Source organism: Pholcus phalangioides, unplaced genomic scaffold (genome assembly GCF_987345545.1).
Source record: "Pholcus phalangioides strain wild (caught in Gottingen) unplaced genomic scaffold, Ppha-v1.0 ptg000017l_1, whole genome shotgun sequence".
Classification (NCBI taxonomy): Eukaryota; Metazoa; Arthropoda; class Arachnida; order Araneae; family Pholcidae; genus Pholcus; species Pholcus phalangioides.
The window spans coordinates 13,358,979-13,375,541 of NW_028301610.1; the positions used below are offsets into that span (position 1 = coordinate 13,358,979).

The 16,563-nt window shown below is 37.3% G+C and overlaps 1 protein-coding gene across 1 annotated transcript in view; it reads right to left on the reverse strand.

Annotated features, from left to right (window-relative positions):
• Nucleotides 1-3,576: 3,576 nt before the first annotated feature.
• Nucleotides 3,577-16,563, reverse strand: part of LOC149072417 (serine/threonine-protein kinase VRK1-like) — a 50,518-nt gene continuing 37,531 nt past the window's right edge. Inside the window, exon 2 of the mRNA XM_089246815.1 lies at nucleotides 3,577-3,684. Coding sequence (XP_089102941.1) covers nucleotides 3,577-3,684 — 108 coding nt within the window. The remainder of the gene's footprint in view (nucleotides 3,685-16,563) is intronic.

Genomic DNA, 16,563 nt, shown 5'->3' on the forward strand with positions numbered 1-16,563 from the left:
TATGTTCTTAATCGCTGGAACTTGATTGCGTTGGTACGTAATCGGTTTTTTTTCTCCTTTGTTTTGTGTTCTTGGTATATTTTTCTTAAGGATATAATGCAGGCTTAAGCCCTTCTGTGTTTAATTCCTCAGCTAATTTTAATGACCGAGAACTGTCTATCTGGCATATTCTCTGGTTTAGTATTCGTGAATGAATGGACGGAGAAAGAGGGCTTTGTTTCTTTCAACTGCGTGTTGTGCGATTGAAATGAATGCAATGTAATTGACGAAGGTTTATGGACCTAAAGCAGTGTTTCTCTCAACCGCCGGGCTGCCGTAGGAGGATATAGGGGGGGGGGGCACCCGTTCCCTTAATAAATGTGTAATACTAGCAAAAGCGAGCGGGCGGGTGGAGAGGGGGGATCCCGCCCCGCCCCCAGTACGAAAAGCCTGTATCCGCTTATGCGGGGCCTCTGAGATCTGAGATACTGGGCCCCGTGAGTGATTAATCTCATTTCGTTTTTTTCCCATTAGTTGAATTTATGACCTGGCCTTCCACTCAAAAAGTAAATACATCGGGCCGCGGGCATTTAAAGGTTGAGAACCACTGACCTAAAGGACAGGGCTATATAATAAGGGCGGTTTCGTGACGAGCCGGCGTCGGTACCAGCTGGCGTCATGCGCGACCTCATTGCTCAAACAAAACCAAGTGCGCCCGCTTAGCTACCCTGTCAATTACGATAGTTTGCAATCGCTGTGTACTGCCTATTCTACTGAAATATTTCCAAAATTATCTTTTTGATTATTGCCATTGAGATCTGCATGATTTTGTTTTTCCAAAATTTAAAATAAGAATTTTTGCATTTGCTTATGATGTAACTTCCACTCTCTCTCTCTCTCTCTCTCTCTCTCTCTCTCTGAGAATATTTCTCTCGGATCCCCATTTTAGTTGAATTACGTACGTTAGTTAATTTTTATGGGGTTGATTGAAAGCCAACACGAGACAGATAATTTTCGAACTTTCTAATAATTGTTTGATATCTTTTTGTTTTCATTTGGATTAGGTGTTGCTTTAAGAAGCCTTGGACCTCGTTATTACCAAGTGTTTGGGCGGTGACGTCACGCAGTAGCTCCACGCCCACTGAGCCAAGGCGACAAGAATAACTTCAAAGGGATGAAACAGTCTTATTATATAGCAAATTAGTAACATAATTTAATGCTTTTAAATGTAGTATGATTAAAATTTCATTTAATCATTCATTTTTTCCGAAAACATCAATTGAAAATTTAAGCTCTGCTAACTTTAAAAATACACCCTACTTTGGCCTAACATTTTAATAGGCCAAATTTCCAACTCTTGGAAATTTATTTGTGAGTACACTTAAAAATATAATTATGTATTGAATAATTATTTTTAGTTTTTAAATGTCTGTCGTATTTAAAGTTTTTGTTTCCAGACTAGAAAGATAGCGTACAAATACAAGTGTTAGCCAGGAAGTCAAAGTAATGCAGACTACAGCAATAACACCTTCAAAAAACTGTTTAGATGGAATTAGATCTGTTGAATAAACCAAAGGCAAGCTACAGATAACTTTAAAGTACCTCAAAGCATCATTTAGAACAAACTTAAAAATGTATTTTCTAGAAACCAAGTCGTCCGAAGGTCTTTAGTGCCGAGGAGGATCTAGCATTGGCTAGTCACGTTGGCAAAATGTTTTATTATGGGTTTCAATAGTTAAGCCTTCAAAGCCTGTTAAAAGAGGCCTTTTTTGGTCAATTTTCAAGACATAAGATTGTTAATTAAAAGTTTCGGAAAACATGAAAGTATTGCTATTTTTGTGATCAATACAAGTTGAAATATAAGTTTTCTTTAAAAACTGAAGTTTTATCACGAGCCTATGTTCAATAAATGCTCTAGCGTTTCATTTAATGCTTAGGATAGGCACGAAGTAGGTCAAATTTAGGCATATACAAGGGTAGCATTGGCCAATAATGTTTTAATTTTTTTTAACTAGCTTAAATTAAAAAAATCGGTTTTTCATTTACATACACATAATACAAGATAGTCTATCGATATAGAAAAAGGTAACCAGAACTTTAAAATAGTAATATTTGGTTTATTGGAAAGTTAACTTGAAAGTTTGAAAAATGGGCAAAAGTAGCCCGACTGTACGGTACTGAATTCAAGACAATAATGAGGCTCCTTTTTCATGTAATTAGTACAGCACTTGCGAGATAATTACGTAATGATAACAATGAAAATATACGCATACTGATTCTCTATCCAGTATACGTTATATCCTCTCACGAACACAAAGTTTATGGAATAAAGAAGCGATAAAACACACATATCGTTAATCTTAATCAAAATTATTCTCTTGCTTGGATACGGTGGGAAAAGAAATAAGAATGGAACGAAGACGATTTTTGTTTTTATTTTTAAGGAAAAAAGGTACCGGTTGATGTTGATGCTTTTGTATTGAACGGTGGAATCTTGTGCTCATCCCGGAAATTTGATCTAGTATCTTAGAAACGATTTCCGGGAAAAGATTCTCTGTTTTCATTTTATTGTGAATGGAATTTTCTGGAGAGAGCGACACCGAAAGCTTTTCTTTTATAAAGTCTTTTTTATTATATTATTTATTTTTAAAAAAAAGTGAAAATCTTTCTTTAATGGTGTATGATCGTTGATTATGTCTCGAAAAATCGATAATCCTAAACTTGAAACTCAATAATTTCAAACATTTTCTGCAATAGATATTATAAACATAATCTCTTGAAGGATATTTTTAAGAGCTCTCGTTAAGATGTTACATGAACTTTAAACTATTTAGAACTGGAATTTATATTGAGTTGGAATACGTTTTCCATAAATGTAAAGATGAATCGCCTGAAAAGAGACATCTTGAAAAGTTATCGGGTTGGTTTCTATGGAACTTATCCAACGGATACATCATACTGTAGGTCGGTTAATGCCAAGGAAATAAATAGCTAGAAAGTGGCCATATTTTTGAAATTGGAAAATGCGTATGAGATTGAAGAAAATTGGATGCATCGGAAAAGTATCTTCAATGTGGAGTGCGATAACCTCGAGCAACAATTACAACATCTGCTTCTATGGTCAATGCTGACATTGATGGCGTCAGGGAGCAGAAAGGGAAATGAAAGACATTGTTCTTGCAAATCTGCTGTAAATGTGGCAAGGGTCTGAGGAACAGGATTGGCAGCAACAGCACCAGCAATTTTCTGTAGAAGGCCCCAAACATGATCGCTGAGATTCAGGTCGAAAGTTCGAGTTTCCCCACTCCATGCACTGGATTATTCGCTGTTGAAAATACTCTTCCACGATACAAGCTCTTTGTGGTCGAGCTTCTGATATAAAATTAAAAATTAAAAAATTAAAAACTTCTGATATAAAATTTTTATCTACTGCACCGAATTTTTTAAGAGCGTAAATAAACATCAAAGACATCATCTCTACAGACTCAAATAATCATAGTTCCATGCAGGCGTGGAGGGAGAGGTGACTAATTGTGAAGGTTTGTAGGATCATCCTGTATATTTTATAGGATCATCCTGTATATTTTATAGGACCAATCATCCTATATTATTCAGCTCTTGAGAAGGGCAACCGATCCCATTGCCACTCTTCCTCTGGATCCACACCTCGTCCCACTTAGAAAGGCATGGAGGTCTGTGTTCTGACTAAAAAGATACAATCATCAATATAAACACTAACGGATGTCATCGAACTGTAAGTGAAATCTGAATTCGTCTTTGAAAATAACAGACTTCTATTGATCTAAAAAGTCCGGTGAACACGCAGACGCATCTGCTAACAACAAGGATATCATTTTACTAGACATGAGCAGTTATGATTCCACTTCCTAAGACCTGTAAGCCTGTATGTTCAAATGCATGAAAGTCTGTACGTCCAACTAAAGTACTGCTTTAGGCAAGTATCTTATCGACCTGTGCTGTGCCGTGCCCAGTAACCGATATCATCTACAGCAAGCGAAGACCTTGAATGGATGAATTCCATCTAGCAATGTCTCATTTGGCATGACTCTAATCTTCCGAGGGTCTTCTATCACAGTTTGTCCAGAAAATGGTGCCTAGAAATCATTCTAACAAATTGGCTATCCTGGATGTTTTTTCTGTGTCACCAACCATGACAATTACTAATACATTGTATAGTTTTCTTAAACATTATTTTCTTCTATTAGTATACACTAATTCCTTACAAATTGGTTTAATTTTGAACGAGTGTGTTCGAGTGTTTTTTAAATTTAATTAATGGTAACCAAATTACTCGAAGTTATCATAACTAGCGAAATAATTTTGCTTGCGTTGTGTTCAAAATTTCTAGATAGAAAGTGAGAGCACAAAAGGTTTCCACGAATTCAGGGTCGCTTTTGAGGTGAAGATTACGAGTACTTTCCGTAACGTAAAGTTAATTACAACTCCGCCGCTGATTTGCATGAAGTTTTCACTCAGTAAATTGCATGAAAATACTGGTGTATATGATGTATAGAAATATCATAGTTGTGCGTATCTGTGAATAATTCAAGATTTCCAAGCGGCGTTTCACGAGCGGACGATAACGTTAATTTGACGGTGAGCTACAGTTTAACGCTTTTAATAGAGTTTTTACCGAGTGAATGGCCAGAGACGCATAGACATAGTGTTGCCTCTTGGAAGTGACTTTGCTTTTGTAATTGGAACACACGTGGACTGTGGAAACTACATGTATTACGTTGTTCGATCAAGTAGACAGGGAATTTAATATGCCATTCGATTGTGAGGACTGTCGCATATTTTCTGTTCCTTAAAGCTTAAGAACAAATATAGTCGGGCCCGCTTATAACGAAGTTGGAAAAAAAAAACAGCGAAACTATTCATTATACGCGAACTTCGTTATACCGACTCGAAAAATGACGCGATTAAGCAAAATAAAGCATTTTGCATGCGCGATACGCATTTTTAGTGATCTGAGCATTCCTAAAATCAATAGATTAAAATAATAGATTTTAATGAAGACTATAAAATTTTAATTAAAACCCCACGTAATTGATATTTCAATCAATAAAATGATACCACGTATATAATATTTGATGATATCATAAAAAAATATGTGTCGATCATTGCTTTTCTTTTTAAATTATTGTGGACCCTGAATGTGTTTTGCGTTTAAATAATTTCTGCCAAACAAGCATGTAAAATATAATGCGTGTTCTTCTAGTAAATACGTGGGTACCAGAAAATGTTTTCGTCTCATTTTTTCCGAACCATTCAAAGAGGAAAACGAAATTCTCGCGTAATCCCGAATTTTTTTCGATACCTCACTTTCTTTTCCCGTTTTTGGCTTTCAATCAACTGTACAGCTCAGTTTCTAAGACTGATATTACACTATAAAACTTTGATAAAAATTCTTTTATAAAACTTGAAAAATGTAACCAATAAACACATCCGCTGCATTCGAGCGAACTTAACTGATCAGCCTATTGGTTGCATTTTTCAAGTTTTATAAACGAACTTTTATAAAACTTTTATAGTGTAATCCCGGCATAGAGGAAATTCAGTATTTTTTCATCCTTTAAAATTTCAACAAAACAAAAAAAAAATTCTGAGAAAGATTTGATACAAGCTAGGTATGGTGTTATATAGCAGCTCTTATTATAGGATAAATTTATATTTAGGAAAAACCGAAAAGTACAGGTGTGTCTATCATTTTATGACACACCTTAATTTGCACACGATGAAACCAAATCACCACAACCAACGTCCGAATCTAGCTTGAGAATGACTGTGCATTGAATGTGGTTTAGAGGTTAGATTCTCTCTCTTGGGAGTAAATCACCTCAATCCTTTTTTTCCAAATGAGGTTTTCTACAAACAAAATGAAATTTAACAGCAGAAAAAGTAGGAAAAAATAAGATTTTGCAGTACCCAAAACAGTTCTACTAGAATGTCCTTCAAGGAGACATTATCAGATGTAGAAAGGTAAATTTACCGATAAAAAGATTAAGATAAAATTACAAAGAAGTTCGTGACAATTGCATGTTTGAAAATAGGTCGAAAATTCGGTATAGGCGTACTTTGCTAAAATTGGTGTTCGTTATAAGCAATTAAAATAATATAGGTAAACAGTAAGAAATTCATGGGATACGCGGGAAAAGTTATATGTAAAAATTCGTATTATCAGTATTCGTTATAAGCGAGTCCGACTGAATATTTTCTAGCAATTATTTTTTATGTTTTAATGCAGCGTTTTTCAACCTATGATCCGCGGAACAGAGGTGGTCCCAGGCAGACTTGATAATTTGATTCTAAATGAATGAAAAATTATTAAAACCGTTGCAATTGATATTAGTTCGAACCTACGCGGGAAAATTCCTCAACGACCTTCGAATTCAGCGGCTTAACCACTCAACGACTACTCTGCTGCGTTCTGAGACCTCATAACAATAGAATATTTCGAAAATGTATTAATGGCAAAATAACAATCTGCAGGATTCAGACATAAGCGGGAATTTCCCAATGGATTTGCAATCCACCGCCTTAACCACTCGGCCACGACCAACACAGCCTCATAACGACAGAATATCTCTTAAATGTATTAACGACAAAGGGTAATTATACGCAATCTGGACGATTCGAACCTACATGGGAATTTCCCAATGGATTTCGAATTCATCGCCATCACCACTCGGTCACGAATGACGCGTTCTACGACCTCACAATACTGTATTTCTTAAACGTATTAACGGCAAAGCATAATTGCACGCAGTCGGGACGATTCGAACCTACGCTAGAATTTCCCAATGGATTTTGAATCCATCTTCTTAACCACGACTGCTTGAGATCACCGACTTAATAACCATAAAATTTTTCTTAAATGCATTAATGGCAAAGTATGAGTGTACTCAGTCGGCAGGTTTTGAGCCTGCCTGGAATTTTCTCAATGGATTTTGAATCCATCGCCCACGACTGCTGCATCCGCAGACCTCCTAATAATAGAATATTTCTTAAATGTATTAACAGAAAAGCACGTAATTGCACGCAGTCGGCAAGATTTGAACTTACCCGGGAATTCCCCAATGGATTTCGATTCCCACGGCTTAACCACTCGGTGATGACTGCTGTGGCAGGATTCGATCCTACGTGCTAACTTCCCATTGATTTCGAGTCCATCACACTAACCACTCGGCCACTGCTGCGTCCTCAGGCCTTATAACAATAGAATATTTCTTAAATGAATTAATGGCAAAGTATATAATTGTACGCAGTCGGCATGATTCAACCGGTTTACGGAAAATTCACCGCCAACAGTCCACCAGAATGGACGCTACATAGGTCTGAGTAGTGCCAGTATTATGAAACTGCGCTCGAGTGGCGTGGTGGTAAGGTGCTCGTCTACCACCGTGAAGGTTGCCTCCAGGATCGAACCGGGGGAAGAATATAGATAACGAGAAATTTCCCCTAATGAGCTTGAGGCAACCACCTATAGAGGACGCCTTCATTTCCACCCCAACACGTTAATGGCAGTAAATTGCAGTATAGTGATGTGGCCGGAGTGTGCGTGTGGTGAAGTAGTAGTATACTGAAACTACTCAGACCTATGTAGCGCCCGTTCTAGTTGGCGTATTCCATTGGAACTTGGTATATACGTTATATGGACCCTGTGAAAAAGGAAAATCCAATAAAAAAGCGTCACGTTTTCTTCTGGTAGTCTGAAATTGAACTATTTTTATTGCATAAATATATTTCCCATGGGTCTCCTTAAGATATCCTGAAAATTTGGATGTATTCTGATGAGTAGTGTTTGAGAAAAACTAATCACACAGAGTACAGGAAATATAATTATAAACACCCTGTATATAAATTATTAATTCAGTTTGTTTCTAAGTTTACATTTAATTAATGAAACTGAGTACTGAGAAGACAACACTTTACAGTATATACAAGGATAACGTCACTCTCCGCTATCATACGAAGGTTTTAACAACTGGATGTTGCGAAGACATATTTTGGAAAGAGAGAAAATTCAACTGCCCCTGCGGGGAATCGAACCTACGGCCTTTCACTTTCCGGGTGAACGCCCTAGACCACTAGACTACAGAGGCACCGAATCTCTCAGTCTTTCCTTGGAGCTCGTGTACACTGAAAGGGACCGTACATGGACGGCCGGACCAGACTCAGGCACTGGTCTGGTCCGGCACTGGTCTCAGGCAGGGGCGGTTGAATTTTCTCTCTTTCCAAAATATATCTTCGCAACATCCAGTTGTTAAAACCTTCGTACTTTACAGTATACATAACATGTTGAATTGCGTGTCTCCGAAAGCGCTCGTATCATTTCTGAACATTCTGTATCTATTCCGATGTATAGGATTGATTCCTTCTCAATGTGCCGAAGTCATCCTCAAAGATGGATGAAGTATAAAACTCATTTAATCTAAGATCTACAACGGTCTTCACTGTGGTTCGACTCCGAAGCATATGATCGTTGGAACAGATCGATAAAACAAATTGATGAATTTAGAATGATCTTTTCAAGGAACGAATCCAAAGTTGATAAATTGAATTTTGAATGCAGACAGGAAATTCGTTATCTCTGAACCTTTAAAGGAACAGAAAGACATTAAAAACATTTTCTGACTAAAACACCCAATGTTGAGTATTCTATATTGCATATACAGGGTGATTCCATGATTCCGCTTGCCGCAAATTACTGGCGAACCGTTGATGTTAGAGGCATAGTTACAATTAGAAAAAATATTCAATTAACGTGTAGATTCCATATACAGGGTGATTATAAAAAACTATCCCGACATATGCGCCCCTAACTATCATACCATTCACAGAAACTGAATGAAATTTTTGCATAAGGTATTTTGAGGTATGCGCTCAAGAATGATATGGAAAACAACAGTGTCACTCTAACAGTTACGGTTACAGTGAGAAAATTTCGAAAATATCAAATGGCAACACCAAGTTTTTTGTATTGGAATGTGATCTCCATTGTTAAAAACCCTAAATAGCGTTCGAACGGCAACTGTAGCATGAAAATCACCGGCGGTAGATAGGCTAAAAGTGAGGACAACCAATAAGGACAGAGAAGCAGCATAAAATAAAGCATTTTATTGTGTTTTCCACATGACCTTGTGGAGGACTAATTAGGCTGGGATCGAAGAAACGGTGTGACGAATGAAACGAACATTAATGCTCTGGTGCACGGCAAAGTCCTTTTTACTTGCCTAGCTCCGGGGATTTTCGTGCTACAGGTGCCATTCCAACGCTATTTAACGCTATTAACGTGTTTTTCAGTATGGAGATCGCATTACAATACAAAAAACTTGGTGTTGCCGTTTGATATTTTTGAAATTTTCTCACTGTAACCGTAACTCTTAGAGTGACACTGTTTTTTTCCATATCATTCTTGAGCGCATACCTCAAAATACCTTACGCCAAAATTTCATTCAGTTTCTGTGAATGGTATGATAGTTAGGGGCCCATATGTCGGGATAGTTTTTTTATAATCACCCCGTATGTCACTCATATTGCGAGTTATTGTATAGTTATTGAAATATAAAAAACAACTTTCTAATTGGGTTTTGGGCTCATAAAAGTTGATTTTTTTTAATTTTAATAACTATACAACCCTTTGAAACATGAATGGCATATCTGAGTTTTACACGTTATTTGAAAATTTTTTTATAATTAGAAGCATTCCTCTAGGATCAAGGATTAGGCAGTAAAATGCGATACCCCCTGTTTGCGATGCACTCTGTATATACAGGTTGACTCCATAATTCACCTTGGAGGGTTGACTGTACTGGTAATCACTCTTACTGGTTGGCCTTAGGGGCATAGTTCCACTTAGAAGAAGTATCCAAGACCTCAGATACGTCATTCATGTTGCAAAGAGGTTATGTAGCTATCAAAATAAGAATGTTAACTTTTTTATACGGGGGCCTTGCCCTAAAAAACCCCAATTAGAAAGTTGTTGCCCTGTATTTCCTGAGGCCAACAATCCACGTTTCCAAGTGAAATATTCTTTGAGATACTTGAAGTCAAAAATTGGATAAGTCTGAAAAAGAACAGCGTAAACTAACGGACAATACTTCTTTCCCTCACTTATGCTGTTCTTTCCATAATTTTCCCCAATTTTCCAATTCAAATATCTCAGTGGCATTGCACTTGGAAACGTAGAAATTTTTTTTGTTGGCCTCAGTAAAGACAGAGTAACAACTTTCTGATTGGGGTTTTTAGGACAAGGTGTCCGTATAAAAAATTAACATTTTTATGTTAATAGCTATACAATCCCTTGCAACATGAACTCTCTACAGATTATTTGAATACATTTTAAAATTTAAAGTATGCCTCTAGGAGTAACGGTTCACCAGTAAAAAACGGCAAGGGGTAATTATGGAATCACCCTGAATGATTCCCATAATTGTTATAATACAAATTTTTATACGGTTCCATAATTGTTTCCTCGGGAGAAACAAGCCAACAGTTTTCTGATTGGAGAAAAATTTGGAAATAACAGCAAAAACTAACAGACACACAACGCTCCTTTCCCTCAATCACACTATTTTTCCCCAACTTTTCTCCCATTTTTGAATGCGAATATTTCACTTAAAAACATAGGGTCTCTTTTGTGGGACTTGTAAAAGACAGGGTAACAACTTTCTAATTTGAAGCTAGAGGTCAAGTGGACAATATAAAATTAAGAATTTTTTAATTTGTGACACACTGTATTTCCACTCTCACAACATGTACAGGGTAACTTTTGAACGCCTTTTATGCATTTTGTCAAATTGAAATCATACGTCTACGGTTGATGAGATAAAGGCAGCATTAGCACTTATAGGACACCCTGTATAAGATTTCCTTTGATGTGTGTTATTTCATTCGTTTCTTCATAAGATTCTGTAGGTTATATAAAACAAATGGAGACGGGGGGGGGGGGTATTAATGGATTTCTTACCCGTAAAAGAAAATAATTTATTCACAGTTAGTTGAACACAATGTGTCCCATCAGAGCTTCTTTATTTTTTGGCTATTTTCTGCTATTCATCCGCTGCTTGTAATGGTCTGTTTTTCTCCTTCATTTCGTCTCATTCAAGCGCACGATAAAAACAAAAAAAATAAAATCTCGAGGATAAAAAATGATGAAAAAGCTTAGTTTTTTGCGAGATATATATATATATATATCCGAAAAAAAAAATATTTTTTTTTTAATATCCTTTTGGGATTAAAGAAAAATGAAAATTAACTGCGATTCTGGAATCGATCCGGAAAAAATATACGCATGGATTTTTATTTATTTTTTTATTTTAAATAAAACGGCGTCGAAATAATTGAAAGGCCGTAAGCTAAAAAAAAAAGGATTATCTGTTTTATTAGTCATGAAACTATTTCACGAAATTGAGAAATAATCGATGTGTGTTGTTGTTTTTTTTTTTTGGGGATATCGTGAAACGTGAATTTTTCTTGGCAATTTTCAATGACTAAATATTACGCTTACCAGCGCGCGTGTGTATTTGCCACGGTTTTCCTAGGAGTAGAATTTCTGCGCCGTGTGCAACGTGGAAATGCTGATTGGTTAGAAAAAAAACCTGAAATTCTGGTTTTTTTTTTTTTACCAATCGGCGTTTTCACGCTGCAAATGCTGTAGAAACCGCTCCTAGGAAAACCCGGCTTAAATGTCCGAAGACCGGTGAAACAGGTTTTTACGTTATCGATAAAACTACCGGTAAAACCGGTTTTTTAACCGGTTTCCGGAATTAGTATTAATGGTATGAACAGAGGCGCATTTATGGTTCTGCCGCCTGACGGCTACGCGAATTTTGTGTCCCCTCTTTCATTCTGATTTTTCTCTTGACCATTCATTCGTCGAATTCGCCTCCCTGTGCAAAAACCGGCTTGACACCCCATCCTTGTTACTACGCCTGTGTCTTCAAGTCACTATTTTGGTCACTAACATGCTTACATGGCCCTCACATCCTGGTGCACTGCACCTAGTCATTTTTGGCCCCCTCCCCCTACTTGCCAGCAAAATTTCGTCAGCACAGCAACCTACCTACTAATGCATATTGGAGGGGGTCAGAAACGTACGCGGGAGGGGGGGGGACAAAGGGGGATCAGGCCTCTCGCTCCCCTCCCAAGCTAAAAAAAATGTTTTTTTAATGAAAAGATAGTTCTAAAAAATAAAAATTTCGAAAGAAAATACATTTTTATGTTATTATAATCAATTTCAGTGCTATTTAAACGGTAAGAACTCAAAATTTCTCTTTAGGAAATTCATTTCGCGCGACCCACCTTTTAAACCATATATGGTAAACCCTTGACTCCCAGACCAAATGTGGCCCTGAAGGTTATCTGATGTGGCTTGTTCCCTCAAGCCGTATTTTGTAAAAATGAACTAAGCGGCACGTTTAAAAATCGCTTAAATGACCCGTGGCACAATTCCAGAGCAATTAAGTGGCCCGTGGCACATTTTCAAATCACGGATGTAGGCCTCAAAGATAACTTTCACATTCAAAGATCACTTAAGTATCCCGCGACATAGTTCCAGAATACTTAACCGATCCGTGGCACATTTAGAGATCCCTTGAGTGACATGTAGCACAGTTTTAGAGCACTTAAGCGGCTCCCAGTGCGGTTCTACATCACTCAGGTTACCCGCAAAACATTTTCAGATTACTTAAGTGATGCGGTGCACAGTTCCAAAGCACTCAAGTGGCCCGGACACATTTCCAGAGCACTTGAAGAGCCGTGAAACATTTACAGGCCACTAAAGTGGCTCTGTAGGGACTTGGTTGATGACGTAAGCATCATCCAAACCCCCCTCCCTCCTTGTCATCAAAAGTCAGCAAATCGGGAAACCCCCCTCCCCCATCGATGCTGACGTAATACTTCAATGACCCCCTAAAACGGAATACAGTGAAACCTGTACGAGACGGAACGTCAAGGTAATGAAATAATATTCCGTTTTATAAAGGTGCAAATCAAAGCACTAATCATTGAACGGACTATATTTTGATTCCGTTTAAGGCAGATTTCCGTCTCATACAGTATCCGTCTTAGACAGGTTTCACTGTACATTGTACAAATTGCATTGAAGGATTAAAATTATCCTCGGGTGCTCTTCTTTTAATGATGGGTACAGGTAGTGCTCGCGACTAGAAAAAGTTTGAAGACCTCTGGTCTAAACTTTCGAAACGGACTGTAATTTGCTGGAGTAACACTTTTCAAGACGGTTCTTTTAAGAGAATCTTCAAAGAAAACTCTTTTAGAACGTGATCGGATTGTCACTGAACGATTCAAAAACTAAATCTCAACTGAAAATCCACAAATTCTCGTGTAAATCATAGCGTTAAAAAAAAAAATCGATTTTCAGCGTTGAATGATTCACTTTGATTTTTTTTTTTAATTTAATTCCAAGAAGAACTGCAATTAAATTAGCTTAAGATAGTAGAAGAACAAAAACAAGTGAAAAGAACGTCCTTAAAACTGTGATTAATCTTTAATAATTGAATTACTTCATGTATGCATCGATGAATAATTATTCATTGAGAAGACGCCTAATTAGAACATAAGCGCTTTGTTTTTAATTACTCCCGTAATTTTTCTTCTTACGTTGGAGCCCCCCCAAAAAAAAAAATTTTTTCCCAACATTTATAATTTGCGTCAGGTGGATGGAACAAATATAAAAGCAGTTTTTCTTGGTTTTTGTGTTAATAACCTGGAGAAAAAACCATGAAAAAACCTGCTGCGATTCGAATTTTTTGACATGTCTGTATATATGGCCTTCAAACGTGAAATCAGTCAAAGAAAGTTTCCATTTTCACGGAATTGAAATTCTTGAAATTTTTATTCGGATGTTTCACAGGAGAGGTGTACGGATGAGGTCTCGTTTGAGTCTTGAAACGCGCGCCATCTATCGACGTTGAAAGGAAGTTTAAAGTTGATTTACTGGTTTGTATAATTTTTTTTAAAAATAAATATATATATAGGGCAGGGTAGGGCCGCCCGTATATATATGTACCAGACGAGGGGCCCGGTGTGAATGTACATAAAAGCGGGGCCAGAGGAGTGTCTCAAAAATTTTGGGCCACTAAAATGTTTAGGACTCCTTTTTTTTCAAATTTTATATATTTGGGAGGCAAATCGGCATCTATTATTTCAGAATGTCCAGGAATGATGAGACATATTTCTATAAAAGAATTTAAACACCCACAACTAAATGTAAATTAACGCAAAAATTGTTGAAAATTGCAAAACTGAATGCAATTTTAAACTGAGCAGAGAGTAAACTAACGAAAATTTAAACGTGATGAATTAACAATAATATAAAGAAATAATTCCCCCCAGCGCCAGTGAAAATTCAGAACTATAATAATTCAGAAATAAATCATGTGCTAACTCGGTATGCAAGAGGTCCTGGGTTTGATTCCCGGTGGAGAGAAATGACACTTTTTTTCCTGTTCATAATATCCAAAAAGCCTATTGATTTCATTATAAACATGTTACACAAATTAAATTTATAATACGCAAATGTGAGCATATAAGACACAAATACCAATACACACCCAGTGTCCAAAAAATTAGGAACACCCTGCTACTCACCGCTAATATCGCGTGCAAGGACGCCGGAAGTCAAAAATGTTTGTTATTGGTCGAGTAATGAACATACTGTTCATTTCAATATGTATGAAGACCATACGTCACCCATTCAACAAAAATGTCCCGTTTGTGGTAGATATCCCATTGCCCGAACTGAGTGGGGGGGGGATGAGCTATATTTGAATGATGATATTGGTGTTGCTTTAGCAACACGAGCATATATGTTCCGGTGCCCCTTTTCGTGTGGGACCTGCTCTGGCTTTGATGACACCAGATATTCTTCAAGGCATGGACTCTACAAGTCGCTGAAACCGTTGAGGAGAAACATTAGCCCATGCTAACGAAATGACTGCTCTTCATTCCCTTAGATTGGAAGGTGGTGTTTCGGAGCTTTTAACAGACCTTTCAACCGCTCTCCACAAATGCTTAATTGGGTTGAAATCGGGGGACTGAGGGAGGCCATTGAAGCAATCGAAACTCTGATTCATGTTCCTCAAACCAATCTGAGGAGGGTGCATTGTCCGGCTTTAAATCACCATCATCATCAGGAATGGCCATAAACGGGTGCACGTGGTCAGCAACGATGTGGAGGTAGGCGCTGGCATTGACGGATGTTTCCAATGGAAATAAAGCCCGCTTCTCACTACGACTGGGTCCAGTCATCCTCCTCAGGTAATTAAAGTAAAAGATAATAAAAAGTCTTTCTTGGACCATAAGCCGCAAACCGCAGGATGCTATCGGCAACCGGCTTCAAGAAAAACCGTACTTTTTTCGGAAATTTTCCAAGTAAGACACTTGGTGGGGGAGAAAAAACCCCCGTTCCGTCATTATTTTATGGACATTGTATTGAAAGCCATAAATTATTGATTCCCCGAGGCAGTGCCGTCTTACGCATGGGTCCACCCGGGCACGGCCCGGGGGCCTCAAGAGAATAGAGGCCTCAGAAAAATGAAAAGCAGTTGAATTTTTCAAGAATTTATCAGATAGGCCTCACTGAAATCACTTGGCCTGGGGGCCCATGATACTCTTAAGACGGCCCTACCCCGAGGAGGATGACTGCACCCAGTCATAGTGCGAAGGACCCTTAAGGGACCTAGAGTATATACATAGCTTACGACGGACGGTGGCTGAGATAAAGGCCGTATCGGCACTTACGGGACACCCTGTATATTGCTCAAAATACATTTACCTCTGGGAGAAACCTTTTTAAAATCACAAAATCTCAACAATTAACCCTCAAACTAACTTCTTAGTCGATTCCGTAAATAAAATAAATTTTAAAACAAATATCGATGGAGAAAAAGAATTACATCAAAATCCAAAATATACAAGAAATTTTCGAAGACACGAGAAATTTCTTGAACGTCGAATTTCAAAAGCGATTCCTTTAATCCTTTCGTTTTTTTATTTGTTTCTTCGTTTCCGAATTCGATGATTTTTATAAATTTATTTTGTTTTGTTTCCTTAAAATGCATAAAGTTTTTAATCAAATCACAGTACATTTTAACATGGGAGAGGGAAAAATATATAAATGCTTCTTTTCACGGAATTTTTTGTTATTATTATTTTTTTGAAGTTTTTATACGGATTTATACGTCTTTGTTCCTTTTAATGGAATGGCTAGAACAAGGAGAAGTCAAATAGGATTTTTTTCTTGTATTTCTCGACAGATACCAGCTACAAAATAATAGAATTTATGGAAAAAAAATGTTGATTTTTTGATTTTTTTTTCCCCAAGAATAATATCTTGAAGAAATATTTGATTTATTTTCCAATGTCTTATCTAAAGAGCCCGTATCAAATATTCATTCCCACTAAATGGCCAAAAATATTGCAAATTTAAAAAGGTGAATTTATTTTTTACACATCTCGTTAGCTTTCATTCAAGTATTACGTCAGTATCGATGGGGGGGGGGGGGGGCGTTCGATGACTTTTGAGGACGGGGGGGG